Source organism: Myodes glareolus, chromosome 2 (genome assembly GCF_982192425.1).
Source record: "Myodes glareolus chromosome 2, mMyoGla1.1, whole genome shotgun sequence".
NCBI classification, from domain to species: domain Eukaryota; kingdom Metazoa; phylum Chordata; class Mammalia; order Rodentia; family Cricetidae; genus Myodes; species Myodes glareolus.
In genome coordinates, this window is record NC_142027.1 from 133860781 (window position 1) to 133883668 (window position 22888).

The following is a 22888-nucleotide window of genomic DNA, read 5'->3' on the forward strand; positions in this document are numbered from 1 at the left end:
GTGAGATACAGGGCATCACAGAGCAAGACAGATGAATCAAGGAAGGCTGCCTGGAGGTAGTGGTGCGGGTGGGCCTTAAGAAACATAAAGCAAAAAAAACCCGTAGATTGGGTTCCTCTCTTATTTATGCTACTAAATCCCTGTGTGACTTTGAACCAATGTCTTACTCACCTGAGGACCTCGGGTTCCTACCTCTGTCATGAGGTGGCCATTAGGCAGTGGCAGCAAATGGCTACAAATGGCTTTCTTTTTCAAAAGATAACCCCGCAAGTGTGTCTCCTTGATACAGGCTGGGTTTTATGCCTCCCATCCCCCAGGAAGTCAATCAAAGAGCTCAGACTAAAATTTCAGCACTTCCCAGTCTTGTGGAAGGATGTCCCTGCAGGCCTGAGGGCTGCGCTCCCACAGGCCAGTGGCCTCCAGGATCTGTGGAAGAGAAGGACTACTCCAGCTGACCCAGTTTGGTTCTGGGAAAGAACCCAATGCAGCCTGCCCTTGACCTTGGCCCCCAGGGAGGCAGAGGAGCAAGCGTGGGCCACTCTGGGCTGGCTCCCAAACAGACCCGTTATCCCTGCTCAGCTGCCTAGATCACAGTTCCCATTCCTGAACAGCCTGGGCAGCCACGCCCCTTTCTTCCCCAATCTAAACACCACAGGCTCTTCGGGATCATGTGTGCATCCCCAGCTGCTGTGTCCAGCTTGCCAGAGGACAGAAGTTCATCATAGTGTCCATTAACACTTAAACTGCTATCCTAGGTGCACACCCTGCATTTATGGAACACCTATTGTTTGCAGGTGACTGCGAGGGTCTTAGTTTGAGGCCCTCCTTTCCTCCTCCCTTCCTCTAAAGTGTCTGCCTCCAGGCCTGGTCCGTTGCCCCCAGACAGATGCCATCCCCATGCCTCTGGCCTAGAAGAGCTGGTGGCTTTCAGAAAAAGCAGCATGGCTTAGTTAACTGGGTCCTGCAACCAAACTAGTGCTGGGTGTAAGTCTGGTTACTGTTCAGACTCTAGTGATGTGGGACTTGATTTTCTTTTCTTTATTTCTTCTTTATTTCTGTTTGGTTTTTTTGTTTTGTTTTTTTTTTGTTTTTTGGGGTTTTTTTGGGGTTTTTTTTTTTTTTGAGACAGGGTTTCTCTGTATAGCCCTGGCTGTCCTGGAAATTGCTCTGTAGACCAGGCTGGCCTCAGACTCAGAGATCCACCTGCCTCTGCCTAGCAAATGCCGAGATTAAAGGCGTGTACCACCGCCTGGCTCTTTATTTATTGTTTTTTAAATGCTGTACCTTTTTTTATTTTCTGTGTATAGGTGTTTTGCATGTACATCTGTGTGAGGATGCTGGATCCCCTGGAACTGGAGTTACAGACAGGTGTGAGCTGCCATGTGGGTGCTGAGAATTGAACCCAGGTCCTCTGGAAGAGCAGTCAGTGCTCTTAAATGATTTTCATCCTATGTGGGCCTCCTTCTGAGATCTCCAGTCTCCAGGGTTCCATTCGTCTCTGAAATGGGCCTTCTGGGCCCTTTCTCTATCCACCCCAGAAGGCCTTAGACTGTCTCCAAGTCAGATTCATTCATTCAAGCATGTATTGAGCGCCTATTATGTACCAGGCTCGGTCTAGCTGCTATAAGCAAAGATGATAGACTGGGACCGGGACCCCTCAACACACATCGGGTTCCTTCTCCCTGCCTCGATCCGATGCCTCGAGGCGGGCCCAGCCGGGGACTCAGTGACTCCCGGGTCACAGCGGCTGGGCGGGTCGGTCTCCTCCCCTTCCTCCACCCGCCCCGCCCCGAGGCCGCCTCCACCCGCGGGATCCCGGCGACGCGTCCAACGCGTCTGCGAGCCAGGGTTGCTGCATCTTTCTGTCGGTCTGTCGGTCTGTCGGTGTGTCCTCGGCAGGCGAGGTCCGGGCTGGGGTGGAGGCCGAACGGTCCCCTCCCTCCCTCCCTCCCTCCTGGGAGTTGGCGGGGAAGGAGCCAGCGCGGGGAGATCACGGTGAGCGAGCAGCGCAGGGACCCCACATCCCTGGTTCAGGCGGGTCCGCGGGTAGATGCCACCGGGAGGGGACAGAGCGACTGGCAGCTTTTCTGCCTCTGGGGACGCGACCCCTGAGGAGACCCTGAGGGTCGGGCTGCACTGGGCACCCTCCATCCGTCTCGACATCCCTCATCTTGAACTCGAATCCCTGCATCTCTCATCCTTCATTCCGCATCCGGCATCCCGCATCCTACATCCCCACATCTTGCGTCCCCGCATCATGCAACCCAGCATCCTGCATCCCCACATCCCGCGTCCCCGCATCCCACACCGCAGCCCCGGTAGCGCGTCGCTCGAGGCGGGGGACGCGCTCCAGCCGAGCACGGGTCACTGCGGGTGACAGTCTAGGGTCCCGTGCCTGCTCTTCTCCAGGCACCCAAGGGACCGCAGGGTGTGGACCCCTGAGCCCCCCTACCGCCCCCCCACCGGCACCCCATTGTTCTCCACCGCGGCTCCCGAGAGGGGGAGGGGGCTGCTCTTTTCTTAAAGGGCCCTCTCCCCTTCTTGTCGCCCCTGCAGGTCGTGAACACCAGTGGGGTGGGGCGTGCCCACGGCCCCCGCCCCTCCCGGGGGTCCGCCAGCCTCAGCTCCAGAGCAGCGATCCCCGCGCTCCGCCCCCTTCCCTGAGAGATCTGCGACCACTCGGGGCCGGCCAGAAGAGGGAACAGAGGTGCAGGGGTGAAGGGAGCCCCTACAGTGGAGCCGTCGGGAGGGGCGGAACCAAGTCACCCAGGAGCGAGACACGGGGTCTGGGACGCAGAGCTGAGCGCGCAGGGAGCAGCAGGCTGAGGCCAGGGCCTCCCGGGTGGCAAGGCCCTGCGTGGCGGACAGAAGCAACCAGAGAAAAGCGGGGAAAGGCCGGACCTAGAGAGGGCAAGCGCCTCACTCCCGCACCTGCACCGAGGGGACCCAGGAACTAAGAGCACATCCCCCACCTAGAACAGACATTGCCTTGAGCGCAGCCCAGTGTGCAACAGCTGCGCTCTGCGGGAAGGGGTCCTTGCTGCTGCGTCTGGATGGCCACCCATCCCCCTAACCCAGGCCTCTAGGCCTTGGAGAGGAGCCCAACTAGAAAAGAGGCCACACTTCACGCCGCCCGACCTGGAGAGAGAGGACGACGCTTCCCGGGTGCTCCCAGGCCCAGGAGGAGCTGGGCCAGCAACAGTGGGACCTGGCCCCGCAGGCGGCAGCGGCCATGTCACGGCCAGGCCAAGGTGTGATGGTGCCGGTGAACGGGCTGGGCTTCCCGCCGCAGAACGTGGCCCGGGTGGTGGTGTGGGAGTGGCTCAATGAACACAGCCGCTGGCGACCCTACACGGCCACCGTGTGCCACCACATCGAGAATGTTCTTAAGGAGGATGCCCGGGGCTCCGTGGTCCTGGGCCAGGTGGACGCCCAGCTGGTGCCCTACATCATCGACCTACAATCCATGCATCAGTTCCGGCAAGACACAGGTGAGTAGGACTCACAGGAGGTGCGGGGATGTGACAATCCACCTCCCAGCATGCCAGAAAGGGGGGCCTGAGGGTCTGAAGATCCTGCCTGACAATTATGCTTACCCCTTTTCCCTCAACTGGGAAAAGGGACAATGTGGTCAGGTCCAGGTTGACACTTTGATTCCATCCCCACCTCGTATTAGTTTTGGGGAAAGTGAATCTCAGTTTCTTCTCTTGCAAAGTGGGTAGATCTCTGTCTCTCAGAGCGACAGAAAGATTTTTTTAAAGTAAGTCCCCCCCCTCCCAGCATTGAGCCCCTCAGTGCTTAAACACGCCCCTTTATCAAACTCAGGGGTTGTTTGGTTTCTCTCCACCAATCTCAGACAGAAAGTGGGGCCATTTTACAGGCAAAGAAACTGAGTCTCCCAGAAGCTGAATGAATTGTACTCAGAGCTGGGATCAAAATCCATATAGCTGGGAGTCCAGAACCAGCATGGTAAACTGGCTGCAGGTGCAGGGGGAGGGGTGTGGTATGGGCAGTGGTCCAGGTGACGCCCGGGGGTAGTAGTGTCCACGGTGGGGGTGCGGTCGTGATGGAGGATAGCCCAATGGAGGCTTGGTGATGAAGGGATGCTGGTCCTGCTTGGAGCAATGTTAGGAGTGGCCTATGATGCGGGAGTGTGTGTGGTGGTGGGGAGGGGAGTTGCTGGCTGTCTTCGTAGTCCCACAGTGTGGGTGGTGGCTGCTGACGGTGGTCTTGGTGGCTGTATTTGTAGTACAATATAGTAACAGTGACGTTAAGGATGGCCTCACTCTCAGGCCCTCTCTCCCCTTCCGGGGATTTGTCACCTCTGTGGAGAGTTTCTGCCACATCACTGGGAGGCCTCTGAGGCACACAAGACATCCACTGGGCAATGAGGCCTTGCCTTGTGGGAACTTAGGTGCTTGAGGGGCAGCGATGGGGGCCTTGGGGGAGCCTCAGGTGACTGCTGCAGGCAACTCACTCGGAGACCATAGACTCCCCCTCCTCCCTGCGCTCCCTGCCCAGGCTGGAGGTCACTAACCACCTGTAGCTATTTCAACTCAGGTCCGTTAAAAATACGTCAGCATGTGGCCACACTTCACGCTCAAGAGAAAGACCAGGCGGGGTATGGTGTGGGTCCAGAGCTTCCAGGGCTGAGTGATACCTACAGAAACCCAGACACCCAGGGGGCGCATCTCCAGCACCCCATCCATGCGACATCTCCTTGTATCTGTCTCCATAACTTCCAGGCACAGGCTCTCATAAAGACGTTTACTGACCTCCTACTGTGGTCTACACTGCTGTGTGGAACAAGACCCTCACTAGTAACCACCCCTCTGTGGTCCAGGAGCAAGCAGGAGCCTGTGAGACAGAGTTATGCGGGTACTTGGGAAGATGTGGTGCTCCCAGGAAAAGGATGGCTGGGAGGCAGAGAAACCGGCTCCGGTTGTGCAGATGTAGGCCTGGGTGATGGGAAGGACTTTGGATTTGACCCTGAGAACTGGGCTCCTTCTCAGGAGGAGAGGGGGATGGGGTGAGGTCTGTGAAGAATAGGCGTCTGCTCCTTGGCTTGACTTTCTGTAACCTCACAGTGCTGGCTATAGAGACTTTCCAGGACTTAACTTGGAGGGCGGGGGTCCTGAGAAGCAGAAACAGGCCCCCTGGGTCCCCCAAATTCATAGCTCTGCCTGTGGCCCTCCCCTGGAGCTTCCTTCAAGTGTGATCACCCCCACGTCAGCTCCCAAGTCCCCAAGCCCAGGCCGACTCCATTCCCTTACTCTCCACAGCGCCTTTCTGTGGTCCAGTCTCCAACTCCCACACAAACTCTTTCTTCAACACATACCTGGCCTGTGAGCTGGAAACAGGACTAGGCTTCTGGTTGCCTGCCAAGACCCCCAGCAAGGGGAAGGGTCTGGAAACTGGGGGGCGAGGACTAGGATACCTGGAAAACTTAGGGTGAGCTGCCTCCCCACAGACAGACAGACAGACAGACAGACCCAGCTGAGCTCCTTAGGAAAGGCCTCTGATCCTCACTGTTCCAGTCCCAGGAAAGAATCAAGATGTGTACAGGTCTCTCTTCTACTCTGACCAACTGGGGGACCTGGATGGAGGGAGGGCCTCACCTCCCCAGGTCTCAGTTTCCACAACATGTCACCAGCAGGGCAGAGAGAACGGAGCCTGTTGCACAGATGAACTCCTTTCCCACTGTGAACCTGCACCCGAGGCACACTGTGGGGGGGGGGTGTAAATCCAAATGCCAAGGGCTGAGAACTTTGCTCAGTTGATAGAGCAGGCATAGGCAACATGGTGGTACAGCCGGTCATCCCAGCATGCCGAGGTGAGAGCAGGAGGACCAGAAATTAAAGGTCATCCTTGGCTACATAGCGAGCTCCAGGGCTAACCTGGGATAGATGAGGCCTGTCTCAAAAGCAGAACAAAACATTGTAAAGCCATGAAACCCAAAGCTTGCATACAAGCACCAAAATGCGCAGGACTCCCATCTAGATTTGCTTGGTATCAAAGTCCCTGGAAGTTTCTGGAAGCTGATCTTTGAGTTTGGTTTTTGCCCTGATACAGGAGCTGGTAGACTTTTTAACCTCGTGGGGTCCCACACCCTGCCACACTGGCGCAAGAGCTGTCTCTATGCAAATGAGACATATGCAAATGAGCAACTGTGGTAAACTGAGATAAACACTTGTGGCCACCACCGACCATTTGAATTTCGTGCTGTTTTCATGGCTCATAAAGTATTATTTATTTTTTTTACAACTGTTTGAAAATGTAAAAACTACTCTCCATTCTTAATATCTGCTGGAGCAAGGGGTGGGTGCGTCGGCCCCCAGCTGCAGTTCACCCCAACCCCTACCCTGCCAGAGCATCTTCTAATCTTGCCCATGGGGTGTGACAGGGACTGACACCCCAGAACAGCCAGCATGATGTAGGCACGCCTCGGGATGTGCCAGACAGAGCTCATGTTCGGTACAAACACATACACACATACACACACACACACACACAGCCACAGCCTGCTCATCAGTCGCCGGCGGCACACGCGCGCGTGTCCTGTCTGTCTGCCTGCCCTGCTTGGCAGCCAGCAGAAGAGGAGGGGAGGGGAGGGGAGGGAAGGGAAGGGGAGGGGAGGGGAGGGGAGGGGAGGGGAGGGGAGGGGAGGGGAGGGGAGGGGGCCAGATGTCAGGCTTGGGGACAAGTGGAGAGGACAGACCTCACACGGGCGGGGGGGGGGGGGGAGGACTGCTGTTTATTCAGCTGCCCAGATGCTTCCAGTCCTACCCATGGGAGTGGGGAGGGGAGGTTCTCTTAGAAACCCTCCAGGCTACAAGCCCCCCCCCATGGAGGCAAAGGGTACATCCCCTAACAGATATTAGATCCCTAACAGCTACACCCCATTGGCTGCCTGCTAGTGTCTCCCTCGTACTTCCATATGGGTGACTTTGCTTTGCTTTTCTATGCTGGGATTTGAACCCAGGACCTCACACACACTGGGCAAGTGTTCTGTTACTAAGCTACCTTGACAACCCTCTTCAGTGCTCATTTTGAGACAGATTTACCCACCTGGCCTTGAACTTGTAGCCTCCCTTCTTGGTCTCCTGAGTAGCTGGGGATGATGGTCCCGCACCACTAGGCCCGGCTTAATACTTTTATCTGAAGCTCTCCCACGCAGATGAACCTAGGTGATTGCAAAGAGACAGTCAGACCTTGAGGGGTTTGTCCAAGTTAGCTCATGGAGGCCAAAGAGCCACCAGGATGTGGGGTGAGGGCTTAGGAATGGCTTCCACCCCACACACAACTTGTCTGAGGCCTACAAGATTTAAACTCCAGATAGGAAGACCGAAGCCCAGAGAAGGTGAGTCACCTGCCCAGGATCACACAGCTTAGCAGCCCCAGAGCCTCCCCCCGCCCCCCAGACCTGCTCCACACAGCTAGAATGGGTGGTCTGGTCCCTGTGGGTAAGCAGACAGGCACGGGGGTGAGGTGGGCTATAGCCCTTCCCTGGGAAGCCAGGACTCCCTCACCCTGCATCCTGCCCTCAGGGGTAGAGGGACGAGTGAGGTCACCCAGAGAGGAAGGGCAGCTGTTGCCCTGTTGCCATGGAAAGCACCGCCAACACTTGAGTCCAGATGGAACAACAAAGCCCCAGAGAAGGTGAGTGACCTGCCCAAGGTCACACAGCTTTTTGCTCTCAAACCAAAACTAGGCTCCTACGTCAGGTCTCAGAGACGGAGGTGAGGGCTGGCTCTCCCTTCTCTCTGTCCCCTGAGAGCTCTGTTGGGCTTGTTGTCAGGGTTTGAACTAAAGCAGGGACTTCCTGAGTTACCATGGAGCCTCTAGGGCCTGAGTCCCTGACTCCCATACCTGTGGGGCCTTTTCCTAGCAGTCCTAGGGCTGGACTTGATGCCAGAGCAAGGAGGAGTAGGGGGTTCCTATCAGGTCTGGCTAAGCCATCCACAGGGTGCCCCAAATGCTGTCTGTGACAGCCCACAGACCTCCCTCTATTCCTGTTCTTTGTCAGGCCCACAAGCCTCCTGATTGCCCAACTCCATTGATATTCTATTGGGCGGCCATTGTTGCTGCTGGGGCCTGTCCTGGGCTGGGTCGTCGGGTCTCAAAGAGAAAGACAAAATCAATCCATTTCAGATCTTATCAATCAATATGAAATATGTGTCTGAGTCTAGTAGGAAAGATAAAAGCCAGCACATCATGGAAATGACTTGTGAGCCCAGTTCTGACACGGAGGCCAACAGAAAGGTTTATAAAACCCATCTGCTGGCTGTGTGATAGTGGGCAAGCCACTTAACCTCTCTGGGCCTCCATTTCCTGCAGTGTAAAATGGGAGTAATCCTTCCCTGGGATAGTTTCATGGGAAGCCTGGAGAACACTCTTGAACATCGTTCTTATGGGCACTTAGGTAGGGAACGACCTAGGTACTTTCTGATGTTTCAGGAGGGCAATGTGGGCTCCTAGGGGGGGTGTACAGACCTGTGTGAGGGTCCAAGGAGCAGCAACCAGCCCCCCACTCAGACCTGGGGACAGAGAGAGGCAATGACAAACAAGAGACAGGAAAGGTGGTCCCTCGGGGCCCTTAAGTCCTGGCACACATGGCTGCCAGCTGCTGCCCTTTAGCGGCCAGGTCCCGAGGGACCCAGAGCCAGTGTGCAGTACCAGCATCATTAATCTCAGTCCCTGGGAGGCTGGCACAGGTGAGCCAAGGCTGGCAGGCATCTGTGCAGGGAGTAGGGCTCCCCTTAGCAACAGCACACACACTGAAGCTTGGAGGTAGGAACTCCTGTCTAGGACAAAGCCAGGGTCTGGGGCAGAGCCCCCAGCTGCAGGCCTGCTATGTGATCCTTTGGATGGTTATGAGGTTCCTGAGTGTGTAAAGAGGGTCCTGGGTCATGGTTTTCCCTCCCCTCTGGCAGCTGTGGGGTCTGTCTTAGATGTGAGGAGGTACTGAAAGCCACGGTGGGGGAGCTGTTCTGATGGAGGGGAAGAGAAGGTGATAGAGAAGAGGCGTGGCTGGGATGGAGGAGGGGGTCCTTGAGGAGATGAGGACCTAATGGAGGGGGATGAGGAACTGGAGGGAGGGTGGGACTCTCACAGAGATGAGAATGAGGAGAAGAAAGAGTCAGAGCGGGAAGTGGGAATTTGGGGGCATCCCTCTTCATTCACGGACCCCCAGGGGCCTCCCCACATGCCCATACACCAACGCACCTGCCTCCACCTAGCCACTAACGACAATGTCACGCCCAGCACTGGCCAGTCCTTAGGACAGCCTTGCTCCCTAGATACTCACAACCTTGAACCCACTCAGCCAAGGGCACAGGACCCCAACCCTAACACAGACTGCCTTGGGAGGCCCTGTGTGAGGACAGGACTCCCAGGTCTGGTCCAGAAGCTCACTGGGCACAGAGAGAAGCTGTGACATCGGCCAAGGCCCATACAACCCCCAAGGCTCAGTTTCCCCATCTGTGATGTGGACCCAGCAGCAGCTGCAGCCAGACAGTCCAGCCTTCACTCATTCCACAGGGACTGGTGGTGAGGCCCAGTTAGTGACGTAACCTGGCATGCACAAGGCCCTGTATGAGATTCCCAGCCCTGTAGGAGCTAGGCTTGGTGGAATAGAGCTGTAATCCCAACACTGGGGAGGCAGAAGCAGAGGCAGAGGATTGGAAATTTAAGGTTATCCTCAGCTTCGTGGAGAGCTTGAGGCCAGCCTCGGCTACATGAGACTCTGTGTCAAAAAAAAAAAAATAGGAATTTAATGAATGTCTATTGTATGCAGGTGTTAGGAATGTCACAATCAACAGGGCAGACACAGAAAGCCTGCCTTCAGCTTTTCAGTACTTCAGCTCCGGTGGGGTGAGGATAATGTGGGAAGCCAAGCACCATAGAAGTCCAGGACGTGGGGCTATCGCTGACCTGGAGCCTACACAGATGCCAGATCAGGGCTAGGCCTCCTCCAGATTCTACGTGGCTGTGCCCTTGCCCTGCCTCGATGACAGAGCCTCTCTGGGCTCCTCCCACAGTCTCTCTGGAGCTGGTCCAGGCTGCCACCTCCACCTGCTCAGACAGCAGTGGCACTCAGTGACTGGGTACACAAAGGAGCCTGGCAGGGAGCCCCTGTAGCCCGGCACCCTGAGCTGCAGAACAAAGGACCCAGCCATCAGAGGTGGCTGCCAAGACAGCCTGCCCACACCTGCAACCCAGTGGCTACCTCTTCCACAGAGACAGTGTCTCCGTCCCTCTCTCCTGGGCTCTAGTGGGGCCACAAAGGGTATCAGAGCTCAGATCAAGTGGCCACGTGGAGGCAGAGAGATAAAGGACAGCTCCCTTCAAAGTGTGAGTGGCCTGGCCCTGAGTTCAAACTCTATCAAGGTGATCTCAGACAAGTTTATCTCTCTGGAACTCAGTTTCCCCATCTGTGCAATGGCTGAAAATTCAGTTGCTTAACTGAATAATAGCGCATGTCTAGGAGTATCTTGCTCACCAGTCCGTGGCAGATTAGTAGATGCTCAGTAGATTCTTGAAGGTGCTGAACCCAGTATTACATCTATAATCCCAGATTACATCTGGAGGCTAAGGCAGACGGATTTTTTTTTTTCAAGACAGGTTTTCTCTGTGTCTTTGAAGTCCTGAAACTCGCTCTGTAGACAAGGCTGGCCTTGAACTCCCAGAGACCCACCTGCCACCCTGGGATTAAAGGTGTGCACCACCACCGCCCGGCAAGGCAGAAGGATTTTGAGTTTGATTCCAGCCTAGGCTATGTAGTGAAACCCAATCTCAAAACAGGGGGAAACCAAATCAAACAGGGAAAAACAAAACAAAGCAAAACAAAAAACCCAAACAAACAAAAAAAACTCTTGAAGTCATGCACAGGGTGGCCCTGACCCAGCTCTGGCTACCTGTTGCTAAGAAACTGAACCCTGTAGCCACATCTCTGGATATCTGAGGATCCAGAAAGCTAAGCTAACATGCATCCTTTCCCCCAAAGTTGGTTTTGTTTGTTTGTTTGGTTGGTTGATTTTGTTGTTGATTTTGTTGGGTTGGTTGGTTGGTTGTTTTTCGAGATAGGGTCTGTGTATCCCTGGTTGGCCTGGAATTCACTCTGTAGACCAGGCTGGCCTCAGACTCACAGACATCCACCTGCCTCTACTTCCTGAGTGCTGGGATTAAGGGCGTGCGCCACTACGCCTGCCTACACTCCCAGTTTTTAAATGTGGCTCACGATTTTTTTTCCCTCATCCTAAGCAGTGGGTGAGCAGAGGAAGCTCACATTCTCTCCAGTGAGAGCCTCCAGCCCGGCCGCGGGAATGGCCCGTTTAGCAGCATCCGTAACCACACCTGGCATCATTCATTCATCGCATCATTTATTCGTTACGACATCCATTTGCTCATATTCAGCCGTTGTGTCCACTGTGTTGACTTTGTGCTACTGACTGTGCCGAGATTCGAAAGAGGCTGAGAAAACCAGACCAACCTTCTGAGTAAGGGGCAAGGCCAGACTGAAAGGGACACAGACACCCTGTCACATAGTGACACAGCTTCTGGTGCTAGAGAATGCAAGGCATGAGGGAGCCTGGGAGGGTGGGTCCCGATTCTCTTTTCAGATGGTGGAAACGATTCTGGGGCATAGTTGAACCAAGAAAGTTAAACTCAGCAGGGAGGGAAATTGGGAAGATGGGAGAAGGTTCTAGACAGTATTTGGCAGGTGGCAGCCCCCGAGTATACCATTATTAAGTATTGTGTCCATTTCCCAGACTGGAAGGAGCAGCGTGGGGGATCCAGGGCAGGATGATTCAGGGCCTTGGTTTCCTCCCCCTCCCCTTCCCATTGGCTGCTGCTAAGCCAGGGCACCTGAATCCTGGGGCATGGAGTGGGGAATTGGTGTCAGGGAGGCCCCAGGGCCATGAGGTGCACAAGGACCCCACACACACTGCAGCAGCCTTGGGCCTTCAGAGGCCGAGCAGAGTGGAGGGAATCTGGGGGCCCGAGTCCTCCCTGTCCCACCGCCAGCAGCCCCGTGCCCAAACCGCTAATGGGCCAGAGCCAGGTGTGAGAGTCCCAGGGGAGCAATTGGAAGGAAACAAAATCTGCAGGTTCATTGATTGCGGCTGGAGCGGGAGGCCCTTAACCCAGAGCCAGCTGTTTCTACTGAAGTCAACCAGTGCCGGGCTGGACTTCTATGTATTCCTGAAGAGCCTCAGTTTCCCCAGTTTTCAAATGAATGCCCCTGAGGAATGATGTCAGAAGACTGCCCTTGTTGCTGCAGGTGGCCCCACCAGCCCTGCGGCCAGCTTGAGTGGCCAAGCTGTGATACCCCAGGCTGGGGTTTAGCTTCAGCTTCAGCCATGTCTCTTACTTGCTATGGAGCCTGTGAGCCTCAGTGTCCCCCGTGGTGACAAAGACTTGTACAGTTGAAGGAGCAGCCGCAGAAAGCAGGTGGCCCCAGGCTGGAGCCGACTGAACCAGGGAACTGCAGGTGATCCTGTGTGTTCCAGAACTGCCCAGCACCTGTGCAAACTCAGCTGAACCCAGGGCGGCCAGCTCCATTTCACAGTGTGGCTGAAGACAGTGGGGGACAAGTAAGTTCTGGACAGAGAAGGAGTGCCACTCGTTTCTGCAACGGTTGAAGATGCCACATCGCTCCTCAAGCCTGGCATCCAGAGATGCTCAACTTGCTCAACCTACTCAGAACTCACTCCCGGGCAGAGGCCCCCACTTGATAGGATGTCCGTAGCTGTCTCCCACAGGCCCTCCTTCCTACCAGGCCTAGGTGCCCCTAACTGAGGTCATTTCCCTCCAGGAAGCCACCCACAAAGGGAGAGGCCCCTGCTGGGGACTGTTCAGTGTCAGAGGGGCAAACAAGGGCTACCTATGTCCACGAAGCCACTCTGTTCTGAAGAGCTAGAGCTTGGGGCAGATGCACCCCCCCCCAACATCGTGCCTCTAGGTGTGTATGGGGGGTGCTGTCCAGGTAGGAAAGCAAACGGGGGTAGTGAGATCCCCGTGAGTGGAGGAATTCTACGTTAGGGTCCCACTTGACTAGGCTAGAAGCCTTAGGAAGCAAGTCACACTGCAACTTGTTCTTCCTCTGCTCTGCTCAGCCCTCAACTCTCACCCTTTCTCCCCTCAAATATAAAAAGGGACAGGTGTGTGTGGCCTAAGAAGGGAGGAAGGGAGGGAGGGAGGAAGGGAGGGAGGGAGGGAGGAAGGGAGGGAGGGAGGGAGGAGGCAGCAATGAGCCTGTAGGGGGCACATAGTAAGTACTCAGCAAACGCGTCCAGTAGGGCATACAGTGACAGAATGCTCTGTGGTGGTGGTGTCCCCCGCCCCCGTCTCTCACTGAGCCTCAGCCTCAACCTCAGCCTCCGTTCCCCCCCCCCCCTCCAATCATGTTGCTGGGCAGCCGCTAGGCTTCCAGCTTCTGTTTGGCGGGTAGTCAGTGCCTGCCCCTCAGGCTCCCACAGAGACCTTGCCGCCTCTGACAGTCTGAGTAAATTCTGTCTCTCTGTGTCTCTCTTGCTCTCTCTGCTCCCTCCTCTGTGTGTGTGTATCCCTGTTTCTCTCTTTGTCTGCCTGTCTGTTTGTGTGTCTCTATCTCTGTCTCTGTCCCTCTGCCTGTCTGTCTCTCTATATCTATGTCTGTCTGTCTCTGCCTTTCTCTGTCTCTCGTATATATCTGTTACTGACTATTGGTCTTTCTGTATATCTAGTCTTTCTGTCCCCCCTCATCTCTCTCTCTCTCTCTCTCTCTCTCTCTCTCTCTCTCTCTCTTTTTCTCTCTTCCCTTGTCTGGCTATCACTTCCCTGCAGCCTCCAGCAGACATTAGCCCCCAGCCTCTCACCAGCAATTTTTCAATTGTCCATTCTTGCTGGACAGAGAAGGAAGATGGAGCATCACAAAAGCTGGCACAACATCGGGCCCAGGACAGTCCTGCACAGGGGCTGCTGCCCTGGGGTCCCGCTCCGGGTGGCCAGCCCGGGGCTAGAGAAGCCCGAGCAGTGGCCCATCTCCCAGGCTCATGCCCCGAGCGCCTCGTCTGCAGCTCATTGTTCTGCCCACAAATCTAGGCCAAGGCCACCATGGAGGAGACCAGCACAGCTAGGAAATCTCAGGATCCAAGTCCAAGCAGACACTGGGAGCCAGCTGCCTCCCCCTCCCCACGCCCCCCTGGTTCATGGCCACCCTGAGCTGGAGGGGTGGGTGGAGGGGCAGCAGCGGGCGCAGCCGCCCTAATTACTCCAGCTCTCCGGGCTCCAATACGTTCTCAAAAGGACTCCAGAGACACTGCCTTTAATAACCACCACTAAACAGGCAAGAAAATCCATGCCTGGTAAACAGAGCCCCGGGGAGCAGATGCGGGCTGGCCAGCAGCTCCCAGAATCCTTTGTGGCAGAGTGGTCAAGGCAATCTCGAGAGCCCTCTCCCCGCTGCTCCTCTCTGCCAGACCTGGTCCTTCTCCTCCCCCTCCACTCCACAGGCCTTGGTTTCGGTTGCCTCCTTCCTTCAGGACAGGTTTTTTTTGGGAAACTGTGACGCTGATCTGGCCTTTGTCACCCCCAGAAGTTATCAGCCAGTTCAGAAGACCAAAGCAGAAATGATTCAATGACAGTACAACAGCCACACGTGCGAGTTTCAGCAACAGAACTCAAGCCTTTCTGGAGGGGCCAGGCACAAGGAGCTCTGTGCCACCATGGCTAGGAGCTCACTGGGTGGGGACTCTGGAAGTGGGTCAAGGGTGCGATAGCAGCCGTCACAGCCAACACTTGTCCGTCGCTTCTGTATGCTAAGTCATGTGCTAAGCACCCGCCATGCCTTCTCTTATTTTGTCCCCCAGAAGTTCCTGGAGTAGGTATCGATGCCCCCATTTTACACATGCAAACCCAGGCTGTGTGAGGAGCCAGGGTTCTCACCAAGCTCTCCAGTCTACTGGCAGCTTCTCTCCCTCACTTCTCTCACACACTCTGCCCCTGAACCCCCTTTGACTCAGGACCCAGGCAGCAGACGGGGCTCAGGGGGACAATTCCCATCCACGGGACATGGCCCCTCATGTCACCACAAAGTTGACCCCAGCACTTAAGGTTCGTCTCGCTCACAGCCCCTCATTCTGCAGATGCTGAAACTGAGAGGGTGAGTCTAGCATGCAGGAGCAAGAGGGCAGAGAAAACCACAGAAAATCGATATGCATAACATTACAATAAATAAGCATTGGTCCCTGGGGAGTCTTCCTGTGGCTGGCTGGGCCATTACTGCTGCACAGAGACCTGGTTTCTTGGCACCTTCCGTCCTGTCCCTCTCCCATCAACAAACACAGCTCTGTGCCTCAACTTCCCCAGTCCTCAGGGCCTGTGCTGTTGTCAGGGACAACCTTTTGAAAGGCAAGGCAGAGGATCAGGTATTTGAGACCTGAGTGGTGATACAGTGTGTAACAGTCAGACAGGGTCAACCTCCCAGCAGAATGCCATGCTGGGAGCCCCCATCTGGCTGTAAAAGCATCTCACATTGTGAGGACCCATTGTGTGAGTCACCATGCCCAAAGTTGGGGCGGGGGAGCTGGAAGGTTAAGCAGGGCGGCACCCTATGGACTTGAGCTGATCAGTGGAGGCAGGAAAGAGCCTGTCATGGCCAGAGTGAGCAGGTACCGGAAGTTGGGAACAACGAGGCAGGGGTCCTAACCGGTGGTGTCCAAACAGACCTGGATTAAAGGAGTCTGAGGGTGGCTAGGTCATAATCCAGGAAGAGGAAAGAGCCAGTGCAAATGCCCTGAGGCCACACAGAGTTTGGGGTGGCCCTGGGAACAGCAGGGAGACCAGGTCAGAGCTGGGTCATCTTGAGGACCTCAGTTTTTACAGGTAATTGGAAGCTATAGAGGACTCTGAGCTCTACGGGAATGGGAGTGATCTGGGCTGCACAGGATGTTCCTGGCTGCCCCGGTGGGGACAAAGGCATGAGTCTACTGCCGTGGGCCAAGCACAGGAGTCACAGTGGCTTAGTGCGGCAGAGAATCAGGCAATAGAGTTGTCAAAGAGGTTGCTTGATGCCTCTCAGGAGAGAGGGTGGAGCTAACGGCATCAAAGTGAAGGCAGGATCCGCCCCAAAGCCTCAGTAGCTCTGCCCACCTGGCCCATTTCCCTGGTGAGAAACCAAGGCTGACAGAGGAAGTCACCCGAATGTGGTTACAGAGCTGTATAGTCACGACATGGGAACTTGAGGTGAGGGCTGTCTGCTCCAAACCCCCCGGTGCCTCACACAGACGCTGCGCTGAGGTTCCCCTCGAATCCTCCCAGCCCGTGAGGGATGCAGTGGGCCAGGGAGCGCCCCACCGCTGTCAAGTTGAGGCCAGCATATTGATTCTTTGTCTCGATGCCGTGACACAATGCCTTGTTTTGACTCACAGTTCGGGGGGGGCACAGTCTGTCATCGCAGGAAGGCATGACAGCAGGTGCCTGAGACGGTTGGTCACACGGCCTCCACAGCCAGGAAGCAGAGAGAGACAAACGCCATTGCTCAGCTCCCTTTCTCCTTTTTATGCAATGCAGGACCCCAGCCCACAGGGATGGTGCCACCCCATCCAAGGTGGGTCTTCCCGCTTCAACCAACCCAGTCCGGAAACTCCCTCCTAGACACGCCCAGAGGTTTGGCTCCTAGGTCATGGATTCCAGGCCCTGTCAGGGACCCTCTGTGTTAACTGCCATCGGGTCCGCAGAGGCCTGGAGAGGCATGGGGGACAGCTATGCAGCAGGTGTGGCCTTGCAAGCCCAGGAGAGTCATTTCTGTGTTACGATACCTGGGCCAGGCAGCCCAGAGCCAGTTTAGGTCCTGGGACACCTTGCAGCCTGCACTGTCAGTCACTGGTTCCCTCAGCTTCCTCAAGAGTGAGCTCACGCCCTTAATCCCAGCACTTGGGAGGCAGAGGCAGGTGGATCTCAGTGAGTTCGAGGCCAGCCTGGTCTACAAGAAGAGCGAGTTCCAGGACAGGCTCCAAAGTTGCAGAGAAACCCTGTATCAGAAAACAAACAAAACGAAAAAACAAACGAACAAACAAACAAAAAAGAGTGTGCTCTCAGGCACAGCTTCAGCCAGTGCAGAGCAAAGCAAGGGGGGGCCACAACACTGGTGAACCGTAGGTAAGCCAGAATACCTCAGAGCTGTGGGGCTGGGACCCACTTGTCACCCGAGGGACAGAGGGAGGGAGGGAGGAGAAGAAAGGAAAGTGGGGGGAGGGGGTGGACATGGTGTGGGGGGGACGGGGGACGGGGATGGGGACACCAGGCATGATACAGGCTTGGTTGAATGAATGGACCAATGGGAGAAGTGTGGGATCCAATGGGTCCTGTGTGAATGCAGGGACCCAGAAATGCTCTAACTGGGGCACCCTGGGAGTCCAGGAGGGAGCTTGCCCAGTAGATGGGCCTCGTTCTCTGTGTGGCCACTATCCACCTTTGCTGTTCTCCCTGCCCCCACCCACCCCCCCACCCCCCCCCCCACCACCCCGCCACCTCCCCTACCCCAGGGCCTGTGATAACCAGGACCTCCAGGCCTGCCTTGCCCCTGCAGAGCTTGGGCTGGCTCTCCAGGGCCCACCCCTTGCTCTTTTTCCTCCTTGGCTTTCTATGACCCCTTCATGAACCTGAAACCCCACACCTTGACTGGGCCCTGCCTGCTTCTTTCCCAGCCCCCATGCCTTTGAAATTTCTATTGCTTTTATTTATTAGTTTATAGGAGGACAGATCACAGCCTGAAGGAGCCAAGGCTCACCTTTCAACATGTGATTGGATTGGAATCATGCGATTGAAACCATGTTGTCAGGCTTAGTGACAAGCACCTGCTGAGCCATCTCATTGGCCCAGTCCCTAAGTCTTGGCCCTCCTTTCTGCACAGATCCACTTCCTGGCCCTGAATGTCCCCTTAGGAGGTCTGTGCTGACACACCTCTCCTTTCTGAGCGCAGGCACCATGCGGCCAGTGCGACGCAACTTCTATGACCCATCGTCAGCTCCCGGCAAGGGCATCGTGTGGGAGTGGGAAAACGACGGCGGCGCGTGGACGGCCTACGACATGGACATCTGCATCACCATCCAGAACGCGTACGAGAAGCAGCACCCGTGGCTCGACCTCTCGTCGCTCGGCTTCTGCTACCTCATCTACTTCAACAGCATGTCCCAGATGAACCGCCAGACGCGCCGCCGCCGCCGCCTGCGCCGTCGCCTGGACCTGGCCTACCCACTCACGGTCGGTTCCATCCCCAAGTCGCAGTCCTGGCCCGTGGGAGCCAACTCGGGTCAGCCCTGCTCGTGTCAGCAGTGCCTGCTGGTCAACAGCACGCGCGCTGCCTCCAACGCCATCCTGGCGTCACAGCGCCGCAAAGCGCCCATTGCGCCAGCAGCACCTCCAGCGCCCCCACCGCCCCCTCCACCGCTGCCGCCAGGAGGGCCCCCGGGTGCGCTCGCTGTGCGCCCCAGCGCCACCTTCGCCGGGGCCGCGCTCTGGGCCGCACCTGCCGCCGTCCCCACGGAGCCTGCGCCTCCTCCAGGAGTTCCCCCGCGGAGTCCCAGCGCCCCCAACGGAGCGCCCACCGGTCAGAATAACCTCAGCCGGCCAGGACCCCAGCGAGCCACCAGCGTCAGCGCACGCACCTCCATCCCGCCAGGGTAAGAAGTCCCCATCTCCTCCAGAAGGGCACCCAGGGGCCACTGCCTACCAGGGCCAAGGCTAGGGTGCAAAACATACGGGTGTGGGCCACCCCTCACGGACACGCTTTGTGGTGGAGCACATTAGCAAGCTGGGCAGCAGGACCCCATGAGGCAGAGACCAACATTATCCCATTTACAGCTGACAGGTATCCCAGCTCACCGTCTGGTACCATGACTGCCGCCTCCATTGTCTGACTATTACACACACACACACACACACACACACACACACACAGAGAGAGAGAGAGAGAGAGAGAGAGAGAGAGAGAGAGAGAGAGAGAGAGAGAGAGAGACCTTCCTGAGCCATGGAACTTAAATCTTCATCGTTGTGTGGCAAGCACTTGACCCACTGAGCCATCTTCCTAGCCCCGATATGTTTTATTATTTGCCGTGTCAGTTTGTGACACCTTCCCCAAGACAATTCCAGAGGCCATAAAAGAGAGATACCTTCTGCCCATCACACAAGAAAGCAGGGGTTCAGCCCAGACTAACAGAGCCAGTGATGGGCGTTTTGTTTACTGTGGGCGAGGAATCGAACTCGGGATGTCAGGCTTGGTCGACAAGTCCCCTTTACCATCGGAGCCATCTTGCCTTTCTGAAAGAAGTTTTGGGAGTATAGGAGTCTCACCTGCTCCAGGTCACTGTGACCTTAGAGTAGAAGCAAGTTTCTTGAAAGAAACATCACAGACACCTTGGGTTCTTAATGTTACTTTCCAAGTTGACCTACAGGGACTGGAATGACCTGGCACGGAAGCAGGCCAGAGGAAACCAGTCTCTTGCTTCAACGAAAGACTGGTTGTTGTTGTTGTTGTTGTTGTTGTTGTTGTTTTAGGGGGATCTTTTACCACCTGATCTTCACATTAGGACCACACTAAAGACTGAGGACTAGAACCCAGTTTGGAAATCACAGAGTTTAGTGCCCCAGGACACAGGACAGGGACCCAGGGAGCTGCTGTGAGACCACCCTGGACAGAGGAGCCACCTGGACGGGGTGACAGAGAGACATGACAGAGAGGGCAGAGGAGACAAGGGCTGGAGTTAGTGGGGGTCCCCAAGAGGAAGGGAACACTAAAAGCAACTATGATGTGGCCCAAGAGTTGGCAGTGGTGACCCTTGGGGTCTCCACCACGATCTTCCTGTAATGGGAAAGAACAGGCTGAGATTCAACAGGACAGAGGGGGACAGGTGAGGATGTCCTGGGAGGAGGTTAAAAGTGCAGGTTGAGGATATTGGGGTGCAAGCGCGTGGACCTGAGTTTGGCTCCCTAGCACTCACATAAACACCAAGCACAACAGTGTATCCCTGTAGTCCCAGGGCTGGGGGCAGACAGAATCCCGGGGCATGCTGGACAGCTGCTATGGCAGAGCCATCAGCTGCTAAGCTTCGGATTCTAGGGGAGGGGGGGTCTGGAGAGCGCTGGCTGCTCTTCCAGAGGACCCCAGTTCAATTCCCAGCACCCATAAGCCAGCTCACAACCACCTGTAACTCCGGCTCCAGTAGAACCCGTGCTCTCTTCTGGCCTTTGCAGGCACCAGCATACATGTGTGTACACAGAGAGACGACAGACAGACAGACAGACAGACACACACACACACGTGTTCTCTGCATTGTAAGGTCACTTACATATTGGTGTGTGATTGGTATGTGTGTATGTGTGTGTGTGCATGTACGCATGGTGTGTGTGCATGTGTGTGTGTACGTGCGTGTGCGTGCGTGCATTCCAAATGTGAATGTCTAGATCAAAAGACAGTTTGTGGGCGTTCTCTCTCCTTCTGCATGGCTCTCAGGTCATCAGGCTTGGCAGCAGACATCTTTACCCTCTGAGCTGTGTCACGGACCCCATTTCTGCACACACTTCATGGGTCACTGAGGACAGTGCTGGGAGCCACTCCTTTGGGACACACGATGTAAATCACTCAGCTTTTCCTGACGAGTGTTCGTTCTCCACAAGTGTGTCCTGGGTGTGAGCTCACAAGGCTGAGCTGGTTGGGGAGGACTGAGTTCTCATAATGCACACACAGGAGACAGACACACAGTGATCAAGGGAGTTGGTGGGCACAGTCCTGGGAGGAGCGGGGAGGTCTAGGGAGATGGTGGAACAGGGTAGTGTGTGACTCAGAGGGAGTGGATGGTTGGGACAGGCCACCATGGAGAGGAACATGTGGAAGGAGCTGTTTCTAGGGAGTTCAGAGAACATGGTGTGTCCAGGGAGTGCTGGGGTGTTCTATCTATGCCTAGGAGAAAGGATGGGCATTTCAGGTGCATAGGAGTGGAGGCTGAACATACCTAGAAGGTTCTAGAAACTACACAAAGGTACAGCCTCCTTAGTGAATGGGGAAAGCAGTTATCTGAATGGGGAGAGGGGGTTAGAGCCAAACTGAGGAACCTCAAGAGAGTTTGGGGTTAGTGCCTCCAGCAGCTGGGAGCCATGAAGTGTGTTTGAGCTAGAGAGGGACACGGGGAGGAGAAAACCAGCTCCTGGAGGTATTGGTCATTCGATACACCCCACTCCTGTCCCACTCGGCCATGCGGACCCCCCTCTCAGCCTGACGAGTCTATGTCAAGACTCCCCAATCCTCCTCTCCACGAAGCCCCAAGAAATAAAACCCTGGCTCAGCATGAGGTATGGGTGGGTCCCAGGGGAGAGAGATGGGGAGGGACCCGTTGGCCAACCCCTGGCCCTGTCGTGTGAACTAGACTAGAAAAGAGTTGTGGGTGTCTCCGTAGATCATGCAGCCCCCACCCACCCAGCCCACGGCCCCTCACAGCCCCTACTTCTGAGTCATTTCCTTCACTCCCCCCCCACCCCAAGGGCTTGAGCTGCAGAATTTGAATCCTGAGCCCCTGAGTCTAGAAACCCAAGGTTGAGGCTGGGGTGAGGCTGGCTCTCCCCAGGTCCTGCCCCTCAGATTCACCGTATCCTGGCCCCTGATGTCCTCATGTTGCCTCCTCTTGGGAGGACATGGCCATGTTGGGTGAGGCCCTCACTGGCAGCTGCATCCCATTCATCTGTTCCGGGATTCTGGGATCCGGCGTTTAGGTCCTGGGGGGTCTCTGTGTCTCCCTCCACAGCTCTCCGTGCCCCACCCCCCACCCATTCTTTTTTATCTCAGCCCCTCCTTTCTCCTTTTCTTTTTTTTTACCACCTTCCAGCTGGGGTGACCTCCAGAAGTAGTTTCACCTCTTCAGCCTCAGTTTCCTCACCTGACACACACAGTCCCACCCTACTCCTGTCCAGGGCTGACCAGTGTATGAAATCCTCACACCTACTGGGTGTGATCAGTGTGCGGAGGGGTCAAGGACTCCTTAGTCTGTGATGTGATTCTCACGTCATCATCACTGGAGGGGAACCAGGAGGGAGGCCCAGAGAGGGGGATCAACCTGCCCAGAGTCACACAGCCAGTGGGGACAGGCCACGGTTTTTTCCACTCTCCCTGCGCTGGGGCCAGGAGCCAGCTGGCAGGGTGGGCCTGGGGGGGACACACAGGGTGGGAAGATCCGCCCTGTCTCACGGGAGGTCAGTGTCCATCGCTGTGGAACACAGCTGCAGGGCAGAGGAACCAAGTCAGACTTTCCGCCCCACATGGGGACAGCTGCAGGCCTGTTTCTGTTTACAGAGCACACCCCGTGTCCCCAATCTCATCTCATGACTCCGCCAGCATTGGCTATCTCCATCATAGAAGCCCAGGGCACCAGCTCCTATTGCATGTGTCCCAGGCTGCAGCCTGCTCCCCCTTCCCTGTTAGCCTGTGCAACACAGCCAACTGAACAGGTGTCGGGCACCAGGCAGGCGCTGTTTGAACACCTGGGTCGTACAGGCCTTTGCTTGCTTGCAGGCCCTCAGGGATTCCCTGTGGCCCAAGACTGACTTATTTCCCTGCTCCTCTGTTCTTATTAGCCCGGTCCATGCCATGACTGTGTTAACCGGACATCTTCCCCAGCTCCCCAGCATGACCTACCTCTGTCAATCAAATTCCCCATTTATTAAAGAACCATTGTATGGCAGGCACCATGGGGGGCCCTGGGACACAGCAGGCAGTCCCTGACATCCAGGAGCTTACAGCCTCATCAAAACAAACAGAACCCAAAAGAAACGGATCCTAGAATAGGCTAGAAGGTAGCTTTAGCGCTGCAACGGAGCCGCAGAAAGGGAAGGGTCACAATGATGGCTTTTTATTTTA

At 55.9% G+C, this 22888-nt stretch overlaps 1 protein-coding gene across 2 annotated transcripts in view; it reads left to right on the forward strand.

Moving 5' to 3' along the window:
* The first annotated feature begins 1813 nt into the window (after positions 1–1813).
* Dtx1 (deltex E3 ubiquitin ligase 1) overlaps positions 1814–22888 on the forward strand; it is a 31511-nt gene continuing 10436 nt past the window's right edge. The window contains exons 1-3 of one of the 2 annotated variants that reach the window (XM_085681061.2): positions 1814–1995; positions 2557–3491; positions 17966–18665. In XM_085681061.2, the coding sequence (XP_085537187.1) occupies positions 3233–3491; positions 17966–18665 (959 nt within the window). In that variant the 5' untranslated portion in view covers positions 1814–1995; positions 2557–3232. The remainder of the gene's footprint in view (positions 1996–2556; positions 3492–17965; positions 18666–22888) is intronic. The other variant, XM_085681066.2, reaches the window with a different exon arrangement.